Source organism: Pseudorca crassidens, chromosome 10, assembly GCF_039906515.1.
Source record: "Pseudorca crassidens isolate mPseCra1 chromosome 10, mPseCra1.hap1, whole genome shotgun sequence".
Taxonomy (NCBI): Eukaryota; Metazoa; Chordata; class Mammalia; order Artiodactyla; family Delphinidae; genus Pseudorca; species Pseudorca crassidens.
In genome coordinates this window covers 13,529,224-13,550,914 of record NC_090305.1, presented here as the reverse complement: position 1 = coordinate 13,550,914, position 21,691 = coordinate 13,529,224, and the positions used below count along the sequence as shown (strand labels likewise).

At 35.8% G+C, this 21,691-nt stretch overlaps 1 protein-coding gene across 3 annotated transcripts in view; it reads left to right on the top strand.

Moving 5' to 3' along the window:
* The window catches only part of NUP153 (nucleoporin 153), a 74,068-nt gene that overhangs the window by 27,769 nt on the left and 24,608 nt on the right, over positions 1–21,691 (top strand). For all 3 annotated transcript variants that reach the window (XM_067752070.1, XM_067752069.1, XM_067752071.1), the window contains 12 exons: positions 2,073–2,321; positions 2,471–2,610; positions 2,692–2,820; positions 8,954–9,070; positions 9,159–9,203; positions 9,314–9,370; positions 11,877–12,023; positions 14,869–14,921; positions 15,190–15,316; positions 18,566–18,703; positions 19,341–19,439; positions 20,467–20,554. In XM_067752070.1, coding sequence (XP_067608171.1) covers positions 2,156–2,321; positions 2,471–2,610; positions 2,692–2,820; positions 8,954–9,070; positions 9,159–9,203; positions 9,314–9,370; positions 11,877–12,023; positions 14,869–14,921; positions 15,190–15,316; positions 18,566–18,703; positions 19,341–19,439; positions 20,467–20,554 — 1,306 coding nt within the window. In that variant the 5' untranslated portion in view covers positions 2,073–2,155. The remainder of the gene's footprint in view (positions 1–2,072; positions 2,322–2,470; positions 2,611–2,691; positions 2,821–8,953; positions 9,071–9,158; positions 9,204–9,313; positions 9,371–11,876; positions 12,024–14,868; positions 14,922–15,189; positions 15,317–18,565; positions 18,704–19,340; positions 19,440–20,466; positions 20,555–21,691) is intronic.

The window sequence follows — 21,691 nt, the reverse complement described above, 5'->3', positions numbered from 1 at the left end:
TTTTACAGGTATTAAATGTGTTATAAAGCTATAGGATCTAAAACATTATGGTACTGGTATAGATATATATCGTTGGGGAAGGCCTCCTAGAATTTACTATGTGGTAGTGGTGGCTTCTCGATCAGTGAGGAAAAGATGGCTTACTTAAGAAGATTATTTTAGAATATAAACAGACTAACCATTTGGAAAACAATGAAGCTAAATCATTCCCTGACTACTTCATCATAACTGATTCCATATGGAATCAAGATTAAACATTATATTGAAATAAAAGCAATACTACCAAAAAGAAGAGAGTAAAATTTTTTATTTCTTAGTCTTGGAATGGTAGAAGTCTCTGTAAAAATGCATATTATTTTCTATATTACAAAGGACACCATCAAAAAAATAATGGTTTCAACCAACAGTGAAAAAAATTAGTTGTGATATTTCAGATCATGTCACACTAATCTTACTGATCAAAAACTAGATTGGACTAATTTTATTAGCAAGATAAACTATATCAATGAGCAGTTAACAGAAGAAATATAAATGACTAATGAACAGGGAAGGGTGTTCAATATGTCATTTAAATAAATGCAGATAGTAATGATGCCACTGGACACAGCAGATTGACAGAAATCAGAAAAGGTTATTATCCAGTGTTGGAGAGCATGGGGGAAATATACATTGTCATTTACTATTTATGCAGTATAGCGTAACAGAAAACCTTTGGATCCACAGTATCTCTCATAAGCAAAAGTGAGCATGTACTCTGATCCAGTATGACAGGGCAGTTCCACAAATTATTGTTTATCCATTGATTCTGAGGATACCTTGCAGTACTTAGGCTGCTTTATGGGCCCAATTTCAGACTTACAGTCAGATTTTTTGTGGGTCACTTAGGCATATTTCTTAAATAATTTCTCCTCATGTTTCTCTTACATATTTAAAGAACCATGGATTTATCCAAAAAGAATACAAAGTCTGCAAATATAAGTGCTTGTATGTTTGATAGAATATTGAGAAAACAATTACATAAATAATGATGCTAAGTCAGTCTGATAAAATAGAATGTGGTCTTCACATGGAATGTGCTCTGTATGTGGAGACAAAATTATATGATAAATGAAAAAAACAAGTCACAGAACATAATGCATAAGCATGATTATGTGATTAGGGAAAATGTGTATGCATACAGAATGTCTGAGAGGATATACAAATTTTTTTGAGATATAATTGATTTACAGTATTATATGTTTCAGATGTACAACATAGTGATTCACAGTTTTTAAAGGTTATTCTCCCTTTATCGTTATTGTAAAATATCGCTTGTGTTCCCTGTGCTGTACAATAAATATGTCCTTGTAGCTTATACATTTATATGTAGTAGTTTGTATCTCTCACTATCCCTACCCCTGTCTGGTGCCCACCCACTTCTCTCTCTCCACTGGTAACTACTAGTTTGTTCTCTGTATTTGTGAGTCTGTTTCTTTTTTTGTAATATTCATTAGTTCTATTTTTTAGATTCCTCATGTAAGTGATATCATACACTGTTTGCCATTTGCTGACTTATTTCACTAAGCATAATACTTTCTAATACTCTCCACGTCCGTCCATGTTGTTGCAAAATGGCAAAATTTCATTCTTTTTTTATTGACTGAATAGTATTCCATTAGAGGATATACAAATTTAATAGGGGTTGTTTCTGGAGGGATGGACTTACCTTTTTGTTTTATGACTTTCTTATATAGCTTCTTTGCTTTTATTTTTCCATGAGCAGATTTTATTGTTTTTTTTCTTTCTTATTGAGCACGTTTTATAATACCAATTCAAGGGAAATCAAGAAGCTTGTACTTTTAGAAGTGTATTTGATAATGAAGTATATTTTGACACTAGGTTAGGTAAATTTCAGTTAGTTGAAACTTTGGCTAAAGAATATTTTAAATTGGGCTTATGGGAGGCTTCAGTGTTTTGAATTGAAGCTATATTTATTATACAGTATATTTTCTTGAAACAAACACTGTTTTGTTTTGACAGTATATTGCTTTTTCTAAGTTGAGTATTCATAATATTAATGCTTTTCTTTTAAGAACCCTCAACAACGAGTACTGCTTCAAATTATCCAGATGTGTTAACAAGGCCTTCCCTTCATCGGAGCCATCTGAATTTCTCCATGTTGGAATCTCCTGCGTTACACTGTCAGCCCTCCACATCTTCGGCATTCCCAATTGGCAGTTCTGGATTTTCCCTCGTAAAGGAAATTAAAGATTCTACCTCTCAGCATGATGATGATAACATCTCAACCACCAGTGGTTTTTCTTCAAGAGCTTCTGATAAAGGTATTCTTGGCATTTGGTAGTATATAATTTTGGTAGTAAAAATAAATTTCATGGGATAATTTTTTCTAACTTGGTTGTCATTTTCAATTTATAAAAATATAGGCCTTGTAATTAGTGGCATTACTATGCATTGCATATTCTTGTTTCAGATATAGCTGTTTCAAAGAACACTTCAGTGCCACCTCTGTGGTCCCCAGAGGCTGAACGTTCTCATTCACTCTCACAGCACACTGCCACCAGCTCAAAAAAACCAGCATTCAACTTGTCTGTCTTTGGAACACTTTCTCCTGTGAGTACTAATTTGATGTGATTTAACCATGTTAGTTTTGAGTGTTTATTGCTTATAATTTACCATTATGTTTTTGTGCAGTCACTTGGGAATTCTTCAGTTCTTAAAACAAGTCAGCTTGGAGATTCTCCTTTTTACCCTGGAAAAACGACATATGGTGGGGCAGCAGCTGCTGTAAGACAGTCTAAACTACAAAACACACCCTATCAGGTTGGTTTGAATAGGAAGAGGATTCGTAACCATTTTTTTTTAATAATCAATAAGTAACTTGGCACTCAAATAGAGTTTTGGTTTAGTTATTCTTTGGTGAAATGATAGAACTCTGGATTACATTCTTTTCATTTAGGGGCTATATTAATATTATTTGAGACCTAAGGGAACATTTTATACATTATTTGTGATTTATTCATTCATTCACTCATTCATTCATTCATTTATTTATTTATGGCTGTGTTGGGTTTTTGTTACTGCACACGGGCTTTCTCTAGTTGCGGTATGTGGGCTTCTCTTGTTGCGGAACATGGGTTCTAGGTGCGTGGGCTTCAGTAGTTGCAGCACGTGGGCTCAGTAATTGTGGCATGTGGGCCCTAGAGTGCGTGGGTTTCTGTAGTTGTGGAATGCAGGCTTAGTAGTTGTGGCTTTCGGGCTCTAGAGTGCAGGCTCAGTAGTTGTGGTGCATGGGCTTAGGTGCTCTGTGGCATGTGGGATCTTCCCCAGCCAGGGATCGAACCTGTGTCTGCCGCATTGGCAGGTGGATTCTTTTTTTTTAATTTATGTATTTTTTGGCTGCGTTTGGTCTTTGTTGCTGAGCGCGGGCTTTTTCTAGTTGCGGCAAGTGGGGGCTACTCTTCGTTGCGGTGCGCGGGCTTCCCACTGCAGTGGCTTCTCTTGTTGCAGAGCATGGGCTCTAGGCACGCGGGCTCAGTAGTTGTGACTCGCAGGCTCTAGAGTGCAGGCTCTGTAGTTGTGGCGCACAGGCTTAGATGCTCCATGGCATGTGGGATCTTCCCAGACCAGGGCTCAAACCTGTGTTGCCTGCATTATTAGCAGGCAGATCCTTAACCACTGCACCACCAGGGAAGTCCGTGTGTGTGTGTTTTAGGAAGTATGATGATTAATTCCTTTTTTAAAAAATTGAGGTATAATTTACATGTAGTAAAATTTACCCTTTCCACAGTATTTGAATTTTAACTAAACACATACAGTTGAGTAACCACTTCTGCAATCAAAATACTGAATAAACATTTCCATCACCCCAGAATATTACGTTGTGTATCTCTGTAGTCAGCCCTTCTTCCTACTCCTTTTTTTTTTTTTTCTTTTCTATGCCTCACTCCCTTCGGCTCTTTCCGTGGCCCTTCGGGAGAGCCGTCTGCCTCTCTCGTCGTGACGCCGCCTCCACCTCCCAGTTCCCCCTCCCACCTCGCCCTTCCTTCCGCCTCAGCCTCTTGGCACGTCCGGGCCCGAGCCGCCATTTTGTGTGAATTTCTGACTGCGGCGGGGGCTGGGAAGCCGGGGCACCAAGGGCGGGCGGGGAGACAGACAGACAGTCGGCCTGTCTCTGCGGCCCGTTTCCTTTTCCTAAATTCCTTTTTTTTTTTTTTAAATCAGCCTCCCTCGCTCTCCTCTTTTCCCTTCCCCCCTCGCTTGCTCCATTGCGCGCGGCCCGCTCTACTTACACCGAACCACCCACCAGTGTCCGTGTCCCCCGGGTCTCCCACCCCCGGGCCCGCAGCGGTGTGTGTGTGGGGGTGCTCTCGTCCCGATGAGGGCCCCGCGCCTGTGAGCGAGTGACCCCAGGGGCGGGCTGCGGAGAAAGCAGGCGGTGAGCGGCCCGCTGAGGCCTAGGCCGCGCAGCCTACGCGGAGGTCAGTGCACCCTTCTTCCTACTTCTACCTCTTGGCACCCACTGATCTGTTTTCTTTCCCTGTAGTTTTGTTTTTTCCCAGGATGTCATAAACTTAATCACATACTGTGTAGTTTTCTGAATGTGGCTTATTCAGCTTAGCATAATGTATTTAAGATCAGCCTCTGTATTTGCATATATCAATAGTTAGTTCCTTTTTATTGCTGAGTTATTGTTTATCTGCTCACCAGTGAAAGGATGCTTGGGTTGTTTCTAATTTTTGTCCATTGTGAATAAAACTGCTATAAACATTAATTTTCATTTCTCTTGGGTAAGTACCTAGAAGTTGGACTGCTGAGTCAGATGGTAAATATACATTAATTTTATAATAAACCATGAAAGTGTTTTCCAAAGTGGCTGCTACCACTTTGCATTCTCACCAGTGTTACAAGTGTGTTCTGGTCAGCACTTGTTATCATCAGTGTTTTGTTTATTTCAGGCATTCTAGTAGGCATGTAGTGATAACTCCAACTCACTGTGGTTTTGCATTTCCCTTATGATTAATGATGTTGGGCATCTTTTCATGTGCTTATTTACCATCAATATATCTTAGGTGAAGTACCTAATTCAAATCTTACTGCCCATTAAAAAAAAATCTAAAAACATTTTTCACTGAGTTATAATTAATATAGAATATTAGTTTTAGATGTGCAACATAGTGATTTGATATTTTTATACATTATGAAACAACTGCATTAAGACCAGTTACCATCCATCACCATACAAAGTTGTTAAAATATTACTGACTATATTCCCTGTGTGTACATTACATCCCTGTGACTTATTTATTTTATAGCTGAAGTGTACACCTATGAATCCCCTTCACCTATTTCGTCTGTCCCTTTTGCCCATTTTTTTAAAAAAATTTTTCTTATTAATGAGTTTTGAGAGTTCATTATTCAGGATGTAAGTCCTTTATTAGATATATGTTTTGCAAATATTTTCTCCCATTCTCTGGCTTGTCTGAACAATATCTTGTCAAGAGAAGTTTTTACTTTTGATGACATTCAGCATATTTTTTCTTCTTTTTATGGTTCATGCTTTTGGTATCATATCTAAGAAATTTTTGCCTAACCCAAGGTCACAGAGACTTTCTTCTGTTTTCTTTTAGAAGCTTTATAGTTTTAGGTTTTAATTTAGATCTGTGATTCATTTTGAGGTAAAATGTTTGTGTGTGGTATGAGGTGTGGATCAAGATTCATTTTTTTTAACATACTGGTTTTCATTTTTTCTAGTCCTGTTTGTTGATAAGACTATTTTCTCCATTGAATTGCCTTTGCACCTTTTATGAAAATCAATTGACCATATATGTGGCTCTATTTCTGGACTTTCTGTTCTTTTCCGTTGATGTGTGTTTGTGTCCGCGTACATGTATATATATATACACCTATCTTTTGTCAATACTGTCCTTTTGTCTTGATTACTATATCTTTATATTAAGTCTTGAAATCAAGTAATCTGAGTCTTCCAAACCCCCCTGTCCCCGCCCAAGATTGTTTTGGCTTTCCTAGTTCCTTTACTTTTTCATAATTTTAGAATTACCTTATCAGTTTCCACAAATCTGCTGGGATTCTGATTGTGATTGCATTGAATCTAAAGATCAATTTGGGGAGAATATACATCTTAACAAAATGGAGTCTTCCAGTCAGTGAAGACAGTATGTCTCTCCATTATATAGGTCTTTTTATTTCTTTCATCAGTGTTTTGTAGTATTCATCACGCAGACCTTGCACATATTTTGTTGGATGTATACCTAAGTATTTTATGTTATTTGGTATTAGTCAACAATAAATAGCCCAAATAGTCTATTCAGTAAATTGAATTCATAGTTAAAGTACTTTCCACCAAAGAAAACTTCAAGCCCAGGTAGCTTCCCTGGCAAATTCTACCAAACATTTAAGAAAAAAATAATACCAATTTTATACAAACTTTTCCATACAATAGGAAGGCATACTTCCCAACACATTTATGAGGCCAACATTACCCTGATATTAAACAGGACAAAGACATTACAAGAACTCTACAAACCAGTATTTCTCTTGAATTACCTGCACAAGGCACCCAGTATATATAAAAAGGATACTACATTATGATCAAGTGGGGTTTATCCTGGGAATGCAAGGTTGGCTCAACATTTGAAAATTAATGTGATCTACCATGGAAACAAACTAAAGAATAAAAACTGAATGAACATCTCCACAGATACATAAAACACATTTGACAAAATCGAACATCCATTCATGATAAAAATTTTCAGTGACCTAGGAATAGATGGGAACCTACTCAACCTGATAAATTTTGTCTACGGAAAATCTTCGGGAGCATCATACTCATGGTGAAAGGTTAGTATTTTCTTCCTAAGATCAGGAAGAGAACAAGGATGTCTGCTGTCACCGCTACTGATCAGTGTTGTGCTGCAAGACCCACAGCAAGAATACAGAAATACAAGGCACCCTGATTAGACAGGAAGAAGTAAAAATGACTCCCATTCATAGACAACGTGCTTATCTACATAGAAAACCTTTAAGAAACGCCAAAAAAAAGTTGTCAGAACTTACAAATGAGTTTAGCGAGGTCACAGAATAAAGGTCAACATACAAAATCAGCTGTATTTACATACATATATTAACAGAACAATTGGAAATTGATTAATTTTTTAAAAACATCAATTTAAGGTAAATTGCATCATTCTGTGCTTTGTCCCAAGAGTTACTTGATCATAAAAGTCCAGTTTCATGTGTATGTTGTCATGGTGCTTACATTACAGGTTTTGACCTTTTAAAGATGGAGGTGTAATAATACTTTAAGCCTGTAGGCTTTTGGTAGACTTTTGGAGAGGGAGATCCATTTGAAGATGACAATCCATGATATAGAAGTGACACAAAACAAGTATATATGAAGATTGTGTCTTGTCCTTAGGAGTAGTTTCTTTCCTAAGTAGAGGATGCTTCTATATGTAATTGACAGTAATTATGAGTCTTATTTCTGAGTGTGTTGTTCATGAAGGGCAATATTTTGTTACTTAAAGTGTTAACTGGATGTTGGAGTTTTTTCTAGAGCTTAAACTGGATCATATTACTCTTTTTCACAAAATTTTTACAGTTAAAATAGTTCAGCGTATATTAGAAGATAAAATGAAGCATGCCTGTGATTCATGGAATAGTCCCAAGTCAGAGTATATTTCTGCTACTTCCTCCTCTGTTTCTTGTATCAAATCCTATACTTTTTAATGCTGAGTCTTGACATACCCTTAGAATCCTTGTCAACATGAGCTTCCAACTGTTCATCATTGATATTTGGGGTTAAATCTATTTCCTATTCCTTTCCTAGGGTGTTAGAGCTGGGAGGTATATTAAAGATTCTCTAATTCAGTTCCATTTTATTGATTTGTGAATTGAGGCCCTGAGAGGCCAGTGACCAGCAGAATCCAATGACAGACTGTCATGTTTTCCCCGAGGATTTTAATGTTACCTCATGTTTGCCAAAGCCTCTGGCCTGAACAGCAGTCCTAAACAGTGCACCAAGTTCTTAATAAAACTAACGTAGAATATTGCAGCTACTCTGAAAATAAAATGAATATTGGTATCAGAGAAACTTATTTAAAGTAGTTATTTTGATTCACGTTTTCAGATATTATGAGCTATTTATAGAAACTGAGTTATATTTTGATTGTGAGCATATATTTTTTTTATATTAAGCATTTCCAGACTACATTTGTGGTAGTCACTTGGATGTTTTGTGGTAGTCACTTGGCTATTGGAATGTTATAATGCGTTCATGACAAAAGGAAGTGTTTCTATTAGAATTTGTAAACATTGCTTGTGTGTTAAAGGGTACATGTTTATTCTTTATAAGGATTTTTCCTTAACTCCAATTTTAAGAACGTTTTAAAAGTTATTTATTAAGAAATAGCCCGAGTATTTAAAATTTTTCTTATATTAAAATTTGAGAAACAAGTCAGTTTAAAATTTTTAATTTCCATTTCAATAAAAGTTTACAGTCTTGTTTAGCTATCTTGGATGTTACTATAGTTAGAAGTTATTTAATACCAAAAATAATTAATACTAATGCAGTTCTCATTAGTGTTTTTTGATTTAAATATCAGGGATAAATTGATCCAGGTGATACTATAACTTTTTACCAGTTGTCTCATTTTTCACATTTAACATAGCTGACTGGTCTTTAGAGTAGCATGTGCTATTTTATCATTTTTATCTGATTGTAAAAGTAATTTCTCAGAGAATTGAATTTTCAATAAAGGCATAAAGAAAAAACGTTGAACATGAGCTTAATGATACCACCCAGAGATAAGTTGCTGTTAACAGTTAATCCTATTTCACTTCTCACTTTCATTCTATTTTGTAAATATTTTCATTGCCTGAAATATGTGCTTTAGAGTTTACGGTTCCAACAAATAACTCAAGGTTTACATTATAGGCACCAGTCAGAAGACAGATGAAAGCTAAGCAACTGAACGCACAATCCTATGGTGTGACTAGTTCAACAGCTCGGAGGATATTGCAGTCTTTAGAGAAGATGTCAAGCCCTCTAGTGGTAAATTTTTTAAATCACAAATTCAGGAATGTAACAGAATTTGAGTTTAGTGAAAAAAATCTTAATTTTGTTATTTCAACATTAACAGGATGCAAAAAGAATTCCATCTGTTTTTTCTTCTCCTCTGAATTCCGTAAGTTGACTTTTAAATCTTTTTAGGAGATAATATTTTTATATATTGGTGATGAGAGTCATATTTTTTCAAAGTTTCCCATCTATTCTAATAGTGTTTTATTTTTTCAGCCTCTTGATAGGAGTGGGATAGATACCACCACAAATTTTCAGGCCAGAAGGGAAAAGGTAAGACTTCTTTAGCATTTATTTAAGGTATTGGCAGTTTTGTTGTATTTATTTATTTATTTTGCGTTACGTGGGCCTCTCACTGTTGTGGCCTCTCCCGTTGCGGAGCGCTCCGGACGCGCAGGCTCAGCGGCCATGGCTCTTTGATTTAAATATCAGGGATAAATTGATCCAGGTGATACTTTAACTTTGGCCTAGCTGCTCCGCGGCACGTGGGATCTTCCCGGACCGGGGCACGAACCCGTGTCCCCTGCATCGGCAGGCGGACTCTCAACCACTGCGCCACCAGGGAGGCCCTGTATTTATTTTTAAGTTGGGAAATATACAAATTGACTTCAATTGGTAGTCATTAGGGAACATGTTTGAAAAAATAGATTTTTTTACTTGGACATTGTAGCCTCTTGTGAGGACCTTACCACATGCTGTGTATGTAGTAGATGCTCAGTGAATATTTCTTGGTTATTTGGCATTTCCATCTTCAGTATCCTGGCAGTCTTTTTTTTTTTTTTAACATTTTAAAAAATTTTGGGGGGGGTATAGGTGATTTACAATGTTTCATTAGTTTCAGGTGTATAGCAAAGTGAATCAGTTATACATATGTCCACTCATTTTTTAGATTCTTTTCCCACATAGGCCATTACAGAGTATAGAGTAGAGTTCCCTGTGCTATACAGTAGGTTCTTATTAGTTATCTATTTTATATATTCCTGTCAGCCTTTATGAGTGACTCTTACCTTTTGATAAATGAAAGTAAGAGTGAACAGAGTTTGACGTTTTTATTAATTAGAAGTTCAGTGAACTAAAGCCCTCATTGAACATAGTTATCTTTGTAAATTTTCCTCATAAACAAACATTATGTCAAATTTGTTATGTGTGATGGGATTTCTAGTTGGCGTATCTTCCATCAGTCAGCCAATGTACTGTTCCAAGATAGCAGAGCTAATAAAAAATAAAATATAGATTATACATTGATAACCTTTTTTAGTGTATTCTATTTGGTTAAAATTAGCTTTGGAGATTACTGTGGGGAAAAAAAGCTTGATAGAGTTAAAGAGATATATTTTTTGTCAGTTATATTTGTGGCTAGTTAAATATCCTTCAGGGGAAGCAGATTCCCAGATCATTACTTGTGAAAGCAGTTATTATGATACCAAGTTCCCCCAGCAGTAATTGATTAAAATTATCATAAATCTCTGAATTAATTGTGGTAACTATATTCAAGATATTGGTAAATTATAATTATTGTTACTGAAATTCTGAAAGCTTAATTGAGTTTTTTCTTGGGATAGCATTGCTTCTCAGTTTTCCGTAGTAACCAGACATTTGTAATAAGGCAAGAGAGAATTCATTATTGGCTGCTGTGATGGGATTAATTTAAGCCATTAACTGCTTTTCTCAGACTCACTTATATCAGATTGCTTAAAAAGACGTAAAATTAAAAAATTGTGCCATAAGAGAAGTTCTCATCAATAAAAATTTTATTAATGGTTGAGTATAGTATCAGTAAAATTTTGGTAATGGGTGCTACGAAGTATAAAGACCAGAATACAGTATTGTAGTTCAGGTTTTACGGTTGTAATCAGAACAGTCTACAAAACAGACTTGTTCATTGAATTATAGGATCAGCACATTTGTGATGAGGATTTAGGGAAGAGCTAGTAACTATACAGAGGCTTTGCCCTGGAAACCAGTGTTGTTCACAGCTGCTGCTGGGTGAAAGGACTGTATTCATAGTATTAGTCTTTGGACAGAGTAGAAGCTCTTGGCTTTATAGTCGTCTTACGCCAACAGGATTTTTACTGTGTTTCAGTGTACCAAAAGAATGTTGACAAAACACTTGTGTACTTAGATAATGAAGTCAGTTCATCTTAAGATTTGGAATTCTTCACAATGCTTTACTAATTAGACTTAAATTGTACGAGTTTTGATTTGGTTTTTAAATAACAATGGAAGAAAATTTACTTGGAGAGAGATTTGCTCATTTTTTAGCAATTAAGATATTTTCATAGCTAGTTAAAAAATACAGCTGAAGAGAATGTAGATAGTAATTTGGGGAAAATGTGGCAAAATCAGTTTTATGTTTGAATAATATGTATGTTTATCAGTTTTATGTATGAATCAGTTCATATGTTTGAAATTCATCTTGTAAAAGCTTAGATTATTCAAAATGTTCTGCAATAGTTTCCATTTTGTGTGTGTCCCATGTGTGTGAAAAGGCATTAAGTCTAGAATAAAATAGTCTGTGAAACTTTTGAAATTATATGTGTATATGTAGGTATATGTCTAAATAAATAAGTACATACATAAATAATATAAATACCCCCCCACACCCTTGGTTCTTTACTTTCAGTTTTTCCTCCTAGTATTTGTTTGCACCCACTGGGTATTTCTCTAGGAAGTACTCATAGTCTCTGGGTTACATTAGCTGTTGTCAGATAATTTTTAGATATGCATTGCTGATATATGAAAATAAAAGTTTGTCTTTTGATTTCTGCCTGTCTGTAAGGTGGACTCTCAACACCCCCCTGTTCAGAGACTCATGACCCCAAAGCCAGTTTCCATAGCAGCAAATCGAACTGTTTATTTTAAACCATCTCTGACCCCATCTGGTGAATTAAGGAAGACTAATCAAAGAATAGATAAAAAGCACAGTGTGAGTATGTGTTTATTTTCACTAGTCTTTGAATATCGATTAAAATGAATAAGAATAAGTAATGTAAAGTACCAGTAACTTACTACTGCAGTCTAGCAACTAGATAATGCATAAAGTTTGTGAATTAGTGATGATTACGAATTGGTATGGCTTTAAATGGTTGGCACCTTGGTCAAATCCTAAATTAGTGTTTACTAGTAAACACTAGTATATATTCATTGTTTAGATTAAATAATTTTGCCACACTAGCTTTATTTGTGTGTTTTGTTAATGTTATTGAACTATTTGAAAATAAATTTTAGACACCATGACTGTTCACCCCAAACTACTTTGGTATAGATCTCGTATGTTGTCATGTCTAAGCAAATTACTGTCAGTTCCTTCCTAATATTATCTAATATGTAGTTCATATTCATATGTTATTTATAGCTGTTGGGGTTTTTTTTGTTTTGTTTTGTTTTGTTGGCCATACCACGCAGCTTGTGGGATCTTAGTTCCCCAACCAGAGATTGAACCCGGGGCCCAGGCAGTGAAAGCGCTGAGTCCTAACCACTGGACCGCAAGGGAATTAATTCCCTATGGCTACTTTTGAGCCAGAATCCAAACAGGTTTCACATATTACTTTTGGTTTTGTCTTTCTAGACCTCAAATCTTCATGCTTACCACATTGTTTTTGTTTTTAAATAACTTCCTTATTGAGGTATAATTCACATACCTTGCCGTTCACCTATTTATTTAAAGTTTACAGTTCAGTGGTGTTAGTACATTCACAGTTGTTCATCTACCACTACAGGCAATTTTAGAACATTTTCATCACCATCCCCTCCCCCTCACCCAAATCTCACATCCGTTAGTAGTCACTTTCCACCTCTACCCCTCAAGCCCTAGGCAACCACTAATCTGTCACTATAGGTTTGCTTATCTGGACATTTCATATAAATGAAATCTTAAAATAAGTGGTCCTTGGTGTTTGGCTTATTTCACTTATGTTTTTGAGGTTCACATCATATATTAGAACTTCAGTGCTTTTTATGGCTGAATGATACTTCATTGTTTGGATAGACCATGTTTATCCATTCATCAGTTGAGGGACATTTGGGTTGTTTTCACTTTTTAACTGTAATGAATAAATACTGCTGTGAACTTTTGTGTGCAAGTTTTTTTGTGGACATAGGTATTCGTTTCTCTTGGGTCTTACAGCTTGGAGTAGAATTGTTAGGCACATTGGTATTTGAAAAGGCCAGGTCAGTTGTCTTATATGATGTGTCTCGTATCCTGGGTTTGTCTGTTTTCCTGTGTCATTTAACTAAAGTGTATTTTTTTGTATTTGCATAACATCTTCCTATTTGTGCCTTTGTTTATGTTTGATTTCATTCAATCTTCATAACTCAATTTCTTTAAAATTTTCAAACTAAAGTTGAAAGAATAGTACAGTATTTACCCATTTCCTTTAACTTGAGCCACCAATCTTTAACATTTTGTTATATTTGCTTTATCAAACTTTAAAAAAATGATTTGAGCATAATTTTGGACTTGCAAGAAAAATCTTAAGAGCTCCACATTTTACTACATTTCCTTCATGTTCTTCTGTGTTTTCTACAAACACATAACTGCAGAACAATTACTCAAACCAGAAAGAAACTTGACGTCGGTACAGTATTATTATTTACAGATTTTATTTAGATGCCAGTTGTCCCAAAAGAAAGAAAATGCAAGATCATGTCTTGTACTTAGTTGTCATATCTCTTTATCTCATTTAGTCTAGAACAGGGTTTTAGGGTTTTTTTATTTGTTTTTTGGTATTTCATAACATTGATGGTTTTGAAGAGTAAAGTAAGCTGCGTGTTCGACGTCTCCTCATGATTAGACTCCAGTGTGGTACTTTTGGTAGTAATACCACAGAATAGAGTCTGAACTCTTCTCAGTGTGTCGTATTAGGAGGCACGCTCTACCAGCTTGTCCCACTCCTGACACTGTGATAACTAGTTAAGGTAGCGTCAGTGGGATTTCTTCACTGTGAAGTTACTATTTTACCTTTCGTAATTAATAAGATAACTTTGAGAGGATAAGTATCTTTTTCACCCACCAGTGTTAGCATTATTGATGATGTTTGCCTGACTCTATTATTTGTAGATGCCAAATGGTGGTTTTCTAATTACACTATTTCTTCTACCTTTATGAAGTTGGTTTTCTACTGTAGGAAGTTTTCTTTTCTCTTTTTTGTGTGTATTTCTCTATTTAAGTCAGCGTGAATTCTTCATAAGATTATAATCTTTTATTAGCATTATTTATTTTGATGCTCATATTGTCCCATATTTGGCCTTTGAACTGGCTCCTGTGTGTCCTTTTAATATTTCCCCATCATTTTTCAAGCACTTAGTTTCTTTTTGATACTATAAAACAACCCAGGCTCATCTTGTGAGTTTTCAGCCCCAGCCCTGTAATCAGCCATTTCTCCAAGGAACCCTGATTCCTTTAGATGGAGGAACTCTTAAGTTGCAGAGAATCATTTCAAAAGGAATATCCTTGTAAATTTGATTGCACATTTAATAGGCCATAATGAGAGATAAGTAAAAGTATTTTTGTGGTTGGTAAATGTATTAAATTTGTACACTGCTGTTTTGTTGAAAGGACAATTGTGCTTAGTGACAGTTTATTTGTATAATCACACTGTAGCTCTTGGTCATCTTTCAGGAGACAGGGTATAGGTTGCAGATTTTAGGATTCACTAACTAAAAAATCATCAAATTCCTGATTCCAGATATTAAAATTCACAGATAGAAGGGTGGTGTTAAGAAAATTAAATAAGCAAGCGTGTAAATACATTGTGTTTATTCTTTCCTAGACTGGATATGAAAAAAATATGACACCAGGACAAAGTAGAGAACAGCGAGAAAGGTAATGTCATCTTTATAGTGAAGCTTCTTTATACTTATTTGTAAGGTCTGTATTTGATTTGTATCTGCCTTTTTGAAGATTAAGAAGGTTAAAAAAATAGAAACCACACACACACACACACACAAATCTGTCAGCTTTTAAAATGACATTCAGCTGAACATTTATTTTCTCAGTTGTTAGCAGTTCTAATTTTTTGGTGTTCAATTAGTTAAAAGTTATGGACCAGAGTAATACATCATTGGTTTTAATTTTCTTTTCCTTTGCCTAGCGGCTTTTCTTACCCAGATTTCAGTGTGTCTGCAGCCAATGGTTTGTCTTCTGGAGTAGGTGCTGCAGGTGGGAAGATGAGGCGAGAGAGGACGCGCTTTGTGGCATCTGAACCTCAAGAGGAGGAGGTAGGGTTGTACTCTTTTTTTTTTTTTTTTTAACATCTTTAGGGTTGTACTCTTAATGTGTTCTGAAGCATCGTAATACCTGAAGTTTATTATTAAAAGCTTTGGTGTGGTGGTGAGGGGGAGACCTGGAGGGGTGCGGTTTGGGGAGACCCAACACAAGAATAATCTGCCATTGAAACAGTTCCTTAAAAGCGTGTGTGTGTATGTTAAGCTGTCAGGCTTTTTTTTTTTTTTAAGTAATTTTTGGCTGCGTTGGGTCTTCGTTGCTGCGCGGGCTTTCTCTAGTTGCGGTGAGCAAGGGCTACTCTTCATTGCAGTGCACTGGCTTCTCATTGTGGTGGCTTCTCTTGTTGTGGAGCGTGGACTCTAGGCGTGCGGGCTTCGGTAGTTGTGGCATGCGGGCTCAGTAGTTGTGGCTTGCGGGCTCTAGAGTGCAGGCTCAGTAGTTGTGGTGCACGGGCTTAGTTGCTCCATGGCATGTGGGGTCTTGGTTTCCCCGACCAGGGATCAAACTGGCATCCCCTGCATTGCAAGATGGATTCTTAACCACTGGACCACCAGGGAAGTCCGGAGAAATGTTTCCACCTTTGTAACCCAAACCCCTTTCAAGCTGTCAAACATTTCCATCACTCCAGAAAGTTCACTCATACACCTTCCCTGTCAGTGCCCATTGCCTCCTGCCCCAAGGACAGTCACTATTCTCATTTGTTCCATCATATATATATATGGTTTTGCTGGTTCTAGAACTTCATATTGATAGTTAGTCAGTATGTATTCTTGTGTTCCTGACTATTGTGAATAAAGCTGCTGTGAACATCCTTGAACCTTTTTGTAGACATAAGTTTTTTCTCTTAAGGTAAATACTTAGAAGTGGAGTTATGAGGTTATAGGATATGTATTTAACTTTTTAAGTAACTGACAAACTGTTTTCCCCAAAGTGATTGTAACATTTTACACTTCCACCAGCAGTGTGGGGCTTTTCTTAATCAACTACTCTTTATCAGTAGTTGACTGTCATCCTTTAAATTTTAGCCATTCTGCTTTGTCTATGATGGTGTCTCGTAATTTTAATTTGCCTTTCCCTCTTGCTTAATAATGTGTTCTTCTTTCTGTGTTTATTGGCCATAATATCTTCCTTTGTGAAGTGTCAGACCTTTTGCTCTTTTAAAAATTGGATTGTCTTACTATCAGGTTGTAGGAACTCTGTAAATTCTAGACCCAAGTACTTTGTCAGATACGTGTCTTACAAGTATTTTCTCCCAGTTTGACTTGCCTAATCCTTTTCTTAACAGTATTTTTTGATAAGCAGATGTTCTAACTTTATGAAGTCTGAACTTACCCATTTTTTCCCATTAGTTTTACTGTTCTTTGTGTCCTAAGAAACCTATCCCCAGGCTGCCAAAAAAGTCTCCTATGTTTTCTTCTAGGAGATTTATAGTACTGCTTTTATGTTTTTCCTAGTTTCCTTTTTGATTCCTTATATGATCTGTGGATTATTAAGAAGTGGATTTAGTCGTGATTTTAATGTTTTGAAATGTATTGAGACTTGTTTTGTAGCCCAGCACATGGTCTGCTTGATGAGTCTTGACGAATGTATATTCTGCGGTTTGTTGGGTATAGTATTCTCTAGATATCAGTTAGATAGGATGACTGATAGTATTTCTAAGATCTTTGTTCTTGCTGAATTTTGGAGGGAGTGGGGTGGGGAGATGTCTGTTTACTGTATTGTTGAGATATGAGTTAAAATTGTCAACTTTTATTTGGTGAATTTATCTTTTTCCCATTTATAATATCAATTTTTGCTTACTTATTTTGAGGCCCTCATTGGTGCATACACCTTATATCTATTGTGGCTTCTCAGTGATGTGCCCCTTTTAATATTACTAAATGTCCTTTAAAAAAATCTTTGGAAATATTCTTTGTTTTGAAACCTGCTTTAGCCGGTGTTTAATATAGTCAGCCACTTGTTACTGGAATTAGCCTTCTTATGCTTACTAATTGCAAGTTATATCTTTTTCCATCCATTTACTTTCAATCTGTGCCTTTTCGTTTAACGTAAGTCTCTTATAGACAGCATATAATTGAGTCTTGTCCTTTTTATCTATTTTCTGCCTTTTAATTGGAATGTTTACTTACATTATTGGTATGGTTGGATTAAGGTCTACCTTTTTTAAAATTTTCTATTTTTCCCACTTGTTTTTTGTTTCTCTCTTGTACCTTTTGAAAACTGTCTTCTTTTAGGTTAAGTGATTAAGAGGAAAAATGGATGTTTACCTCACATATTCTGCACTTCTTCCAGAAATCTGAATTTCCATTTGGTATCATTTCCCTTCACCCTGAAGAACCTATAGAGCAGGTTTTATGGTGACAGATTCTTAGTTTTGTTTTCTCCAAGTGCCTTTATTACACACCTGTAGTTTACAGAGATTTGGTTTGCCAGAGATTAGACAGTTTATATGCAGACTTGGGGACTCCCCTTCTGTGGCTCTTCATTCCTGCATCTCCCCTTATTTTCTGCCTACTGTGATCACCCTTGTGTGTCCTTTGAATGCCTCAACCAACAGATTTGCAGTTTTCTTTCTGAATTTCAACTATCCAACTGGCATCAACTCAAAGAGAGCAGGAAGCTTACTCAGAAGAAGCCCGTCTTCTAAGTATCTTTTTCCCTACAGTATCTGCTTGCTTTTGGTTGCTTTGTAGTGTTTTCAGATGGATGTTTTTAATATATTGTCCAGAGTCTATAATTCTTATCTGTCAGAGCATTGGTCAGACACAAGCTCCTCCACCATTAGCAGAAGTGGAACTCTTTTTGTTTGTTCGAATCTGGGTCATTTGAGACTAGTGGTGGTCTTTGCTATATTGAGTTAAAAACCAAGGCAGTTCACCAGACTTACAGTGCTGACATTTATTAAATGCTTGTTTTGCATGCCATGACCAAAAGTGACTTTCTTTCGTATTAATACCACAACTATGGTATGTTTTTTTTTTTTCTCATTTTCACCAGTTAGGAAATTGGTACTGAGGACAGTTAGGTTCACAAAGTCTCATGGCTGACTGGTGGCACAGCTGGGATTCATATCTTGTTTAGTTTTTTTTTTTATTCAAGAGCTCACATTAATACTACCGTATCCCTGTTTATTCTAAACTTACCTGTAACTATTGATATATCAGTTCTACCTGAAAATAAGTAGAGTCAAAAGTATGACACGAAAGATGAAATATACCATTGTAAAACATGTTGTGTTTTAGGAAATGGAAGTCCCAGTATTACCGAAAATCTCTCTACCCATCACCAGTTCTTCACTGCCTACCTTCAATTTTAGTTCTTCTGTGATTACAACTTCCTCTCCATCACCCACTACTCCTTCACAATCATTAACAAACCAGGTAAAAGACCATTGTACCAATAGAGGTGATTTTTGTTTTTTCTCATTCTTTATTTTTAAAAAAGCTAATCTGTTTAAAGCAATGATTAATTTTCACTATGGAAATTAACAACTCAGTAAGATGAGAAAAATGGAAATAGTGTTTTGCTTTTTTTTTTTAATGTACATCATGATGGGAGCATTCTTCAATTCTTATGAATGCATTAGAGGAAGAGTTGATTATTAGTTTGTTTCCAAACAATGTTGCCAGTTAAAATACTTTTTTTTTTTCAGTGAGAGTGGATTTATGTTTTTGTTTCTCAAGTAGTAGTAACATTTTTAATCTCCTGAAATTTTTATGCTTTTTTCCCTTTTACATCTTCTGAACATATTTTTATAGATGTTATTTTTCCCCTTTAGATAAATATCTCCCTCTAAGGTAATGTATATTCCTCTTCCAAGAGGAAGCAAGATCTTATAGCAGTTAACTGTTAAGTAGTTTTCAGAAGTTAAAAAGTGATTTTTAAATTCAAAAGGGGAAAAAATTGCTTTTGGCTTCTTTGTAATAATTAATTTTGCTTAAGGTGTGTTTTTTTATTGTCAATTTCTTTTCTAAAAAACTATTTTTGTGTCGTTTCTTTAATAATTTGGAAAACTAGGTACAAATGACCTCTCCAAACAGCACTGGCAGCCCCTTGTTTAGATTTTCATCTCCAATTGTAAAATCTACTGAGGCAGATGTACTACCTCCATCATCTGTAAGTAACAAGCAAGGAATATTTCATATTTATTGATTTCAAAGGCATACTGTATTTTTAAAATCAAATCTAAGATGCCATTGGTAGTAAGAAATACCACTTTTCTTACCAAAATAATTCCAATGTACAGAAAACTTTGAATGAACATCTATATATTTTTCACTATATATATATATATGCATATGCATTTTCTTATGTACCATTTGCAAGTTAGGATGCAGACATCTTGGTACCCTTAATACCTTTCCATGTATCCCCTAAGAAAAAGGATATTCCTTTGTATACCCACAATACAGTTATCCTATCCAAGAAATGTAACATGATATAATAGTAATAGTGTTCATGTTCACATCTACCCATCAGCCCCAGACTGTCCTTTAATTGCTGTTTGTTTCTCTTGGTCCTGGATCCACTTACAATTAGGACTGATCTAAGTCATATTGAATTTAGTTAACATGTCTCTTGAATTGACTTTAATCTAGAAAAGTTGGAAGTTTTTATGTCCCACAATATGTATTTGTTTCTTCATAATTAAGAATAAATATTTTGAGTAAGAAAATACGTAAGTTTAATGTTCAAAGTGCCCTACCTGTATTTGGCATGTGTATCATTTTAACATGTTACTTTCTGTTTTTACTGTGTCCTTGTTTTCTGTCACAACTAGATGTTCCAGATCATTTTGTAACTTCCCTGCCACATGCCTGAAATGCACGTGTTGGCCATAAAGTCTCATACTTTTTATTAGGAAATGGCATTTAGAAATCCAGAACTGGGCATTAGGAACACATTATTTTACGTATTGCTTTGAATGAAAAAATGCTTCAGAAATTTAAAATGCTCTTGTTAAACTGTGACACACCATTCATTATAAGCACACCAATTTTAGAGATTTAAAATGGGAGAAACTGTGAATCTTAGAACATGTGGTATTCAGTATATTTTTTTGACTTGGCATAAAGTAGAGCTTTATATTTGATAATCATTTGAAGCTAAATGGACACTGAAAAGACACCTTCTCTTTCTACAGATTGGATTTACATTTAGTGTGCCCGTGGCAAAGACAGCAGAACGTTGTGGCACTAGTGGTGCCTCAGAGCCACTTACAAGGAGTTCAGGTAAGGAACCATTTCCATAATATTTCACATAAAAATACATTAGATTGATATTTTAAATTATCTTTTACCTTTGGCCGTTCTTGTAAATGGTTTCATTTGAATACAATTAGCTCTCTAAATGTGAATGGTTACAGTTTGGATGTGAAAGGGATGGTCACAATAACAAATTTATCCACTGTCTTTGTTTAGTCAAAATAAAGTGATAGTTTATTATAAATGAAATCTTCCCTTTTTAACATCTTTATTGGAGTATAATTGCTTTACAATGGTGTGTTAGTTTCTGCTGTATAACAGAGTGAATCAGCTATACGTATACGTATATCCCCATATCCACTCCCTCTTGCATCTCCCTCCCACCCTCCCTACCCCACCCCTCTAGGTGGTCACAAAGCACCAAGCTGATCTCCCTGTGCTATGCGGCTGCTTCCCACTAGCTATCTATTTTACATTTCGTAGTGTATATATGTCCGTGCCACTCTCTCAGTTTGTCCCAGCTTACCCTTACCCTTCCCTGAGTCCTCAAGTCCATTCTCTCGTCTGTGTCTTTTTTCTTTATTCCAGTCCTGCCCCTAGGTTCTTCAAAACCCTTTTTTTTTTTTAAGATTCCATATATATATGTTAGCATATGATATTTGTTTTTCTCTTTCTGACTTCACTCTGTGTGACAGACTCTAGGTCCATCCACCTCCAAATAACTCAATTTCGTTTATTTTTATGGCTGAGTAATATTCCATTATATATGTCAACGGACACTTAGTTGCTTCCATGTCCTGGCTATTGTAAATAGTGCTGCAGTGAACATTGTGGTACATGACTCTGTTTGAATTACGGTTTTCTCAGGGGATATGCCCAGTAGTGGGATTGCGGGGTCATATGGTAGTTCTATTTTTAGTTTTTTAAGGAACCTCCATACTGTTCTCCATAGTGGCTGGAGATTTACATTCCCACCAGCAGTGCAAGAGGGTTCTCTTTTCTCCACACTGTCTCCAACATTTATTGTTTGTAGGTTTTTTGATGATGGCCATTCTGACTGGTGAGGTGATACCTCATTGTAGTTTTGATTTGCATTTCTCTAATGATTAGTAATGTTGAGCATCCTTTCATGTGTTTGTTGACAATCTGTATATCTTTGGAGAA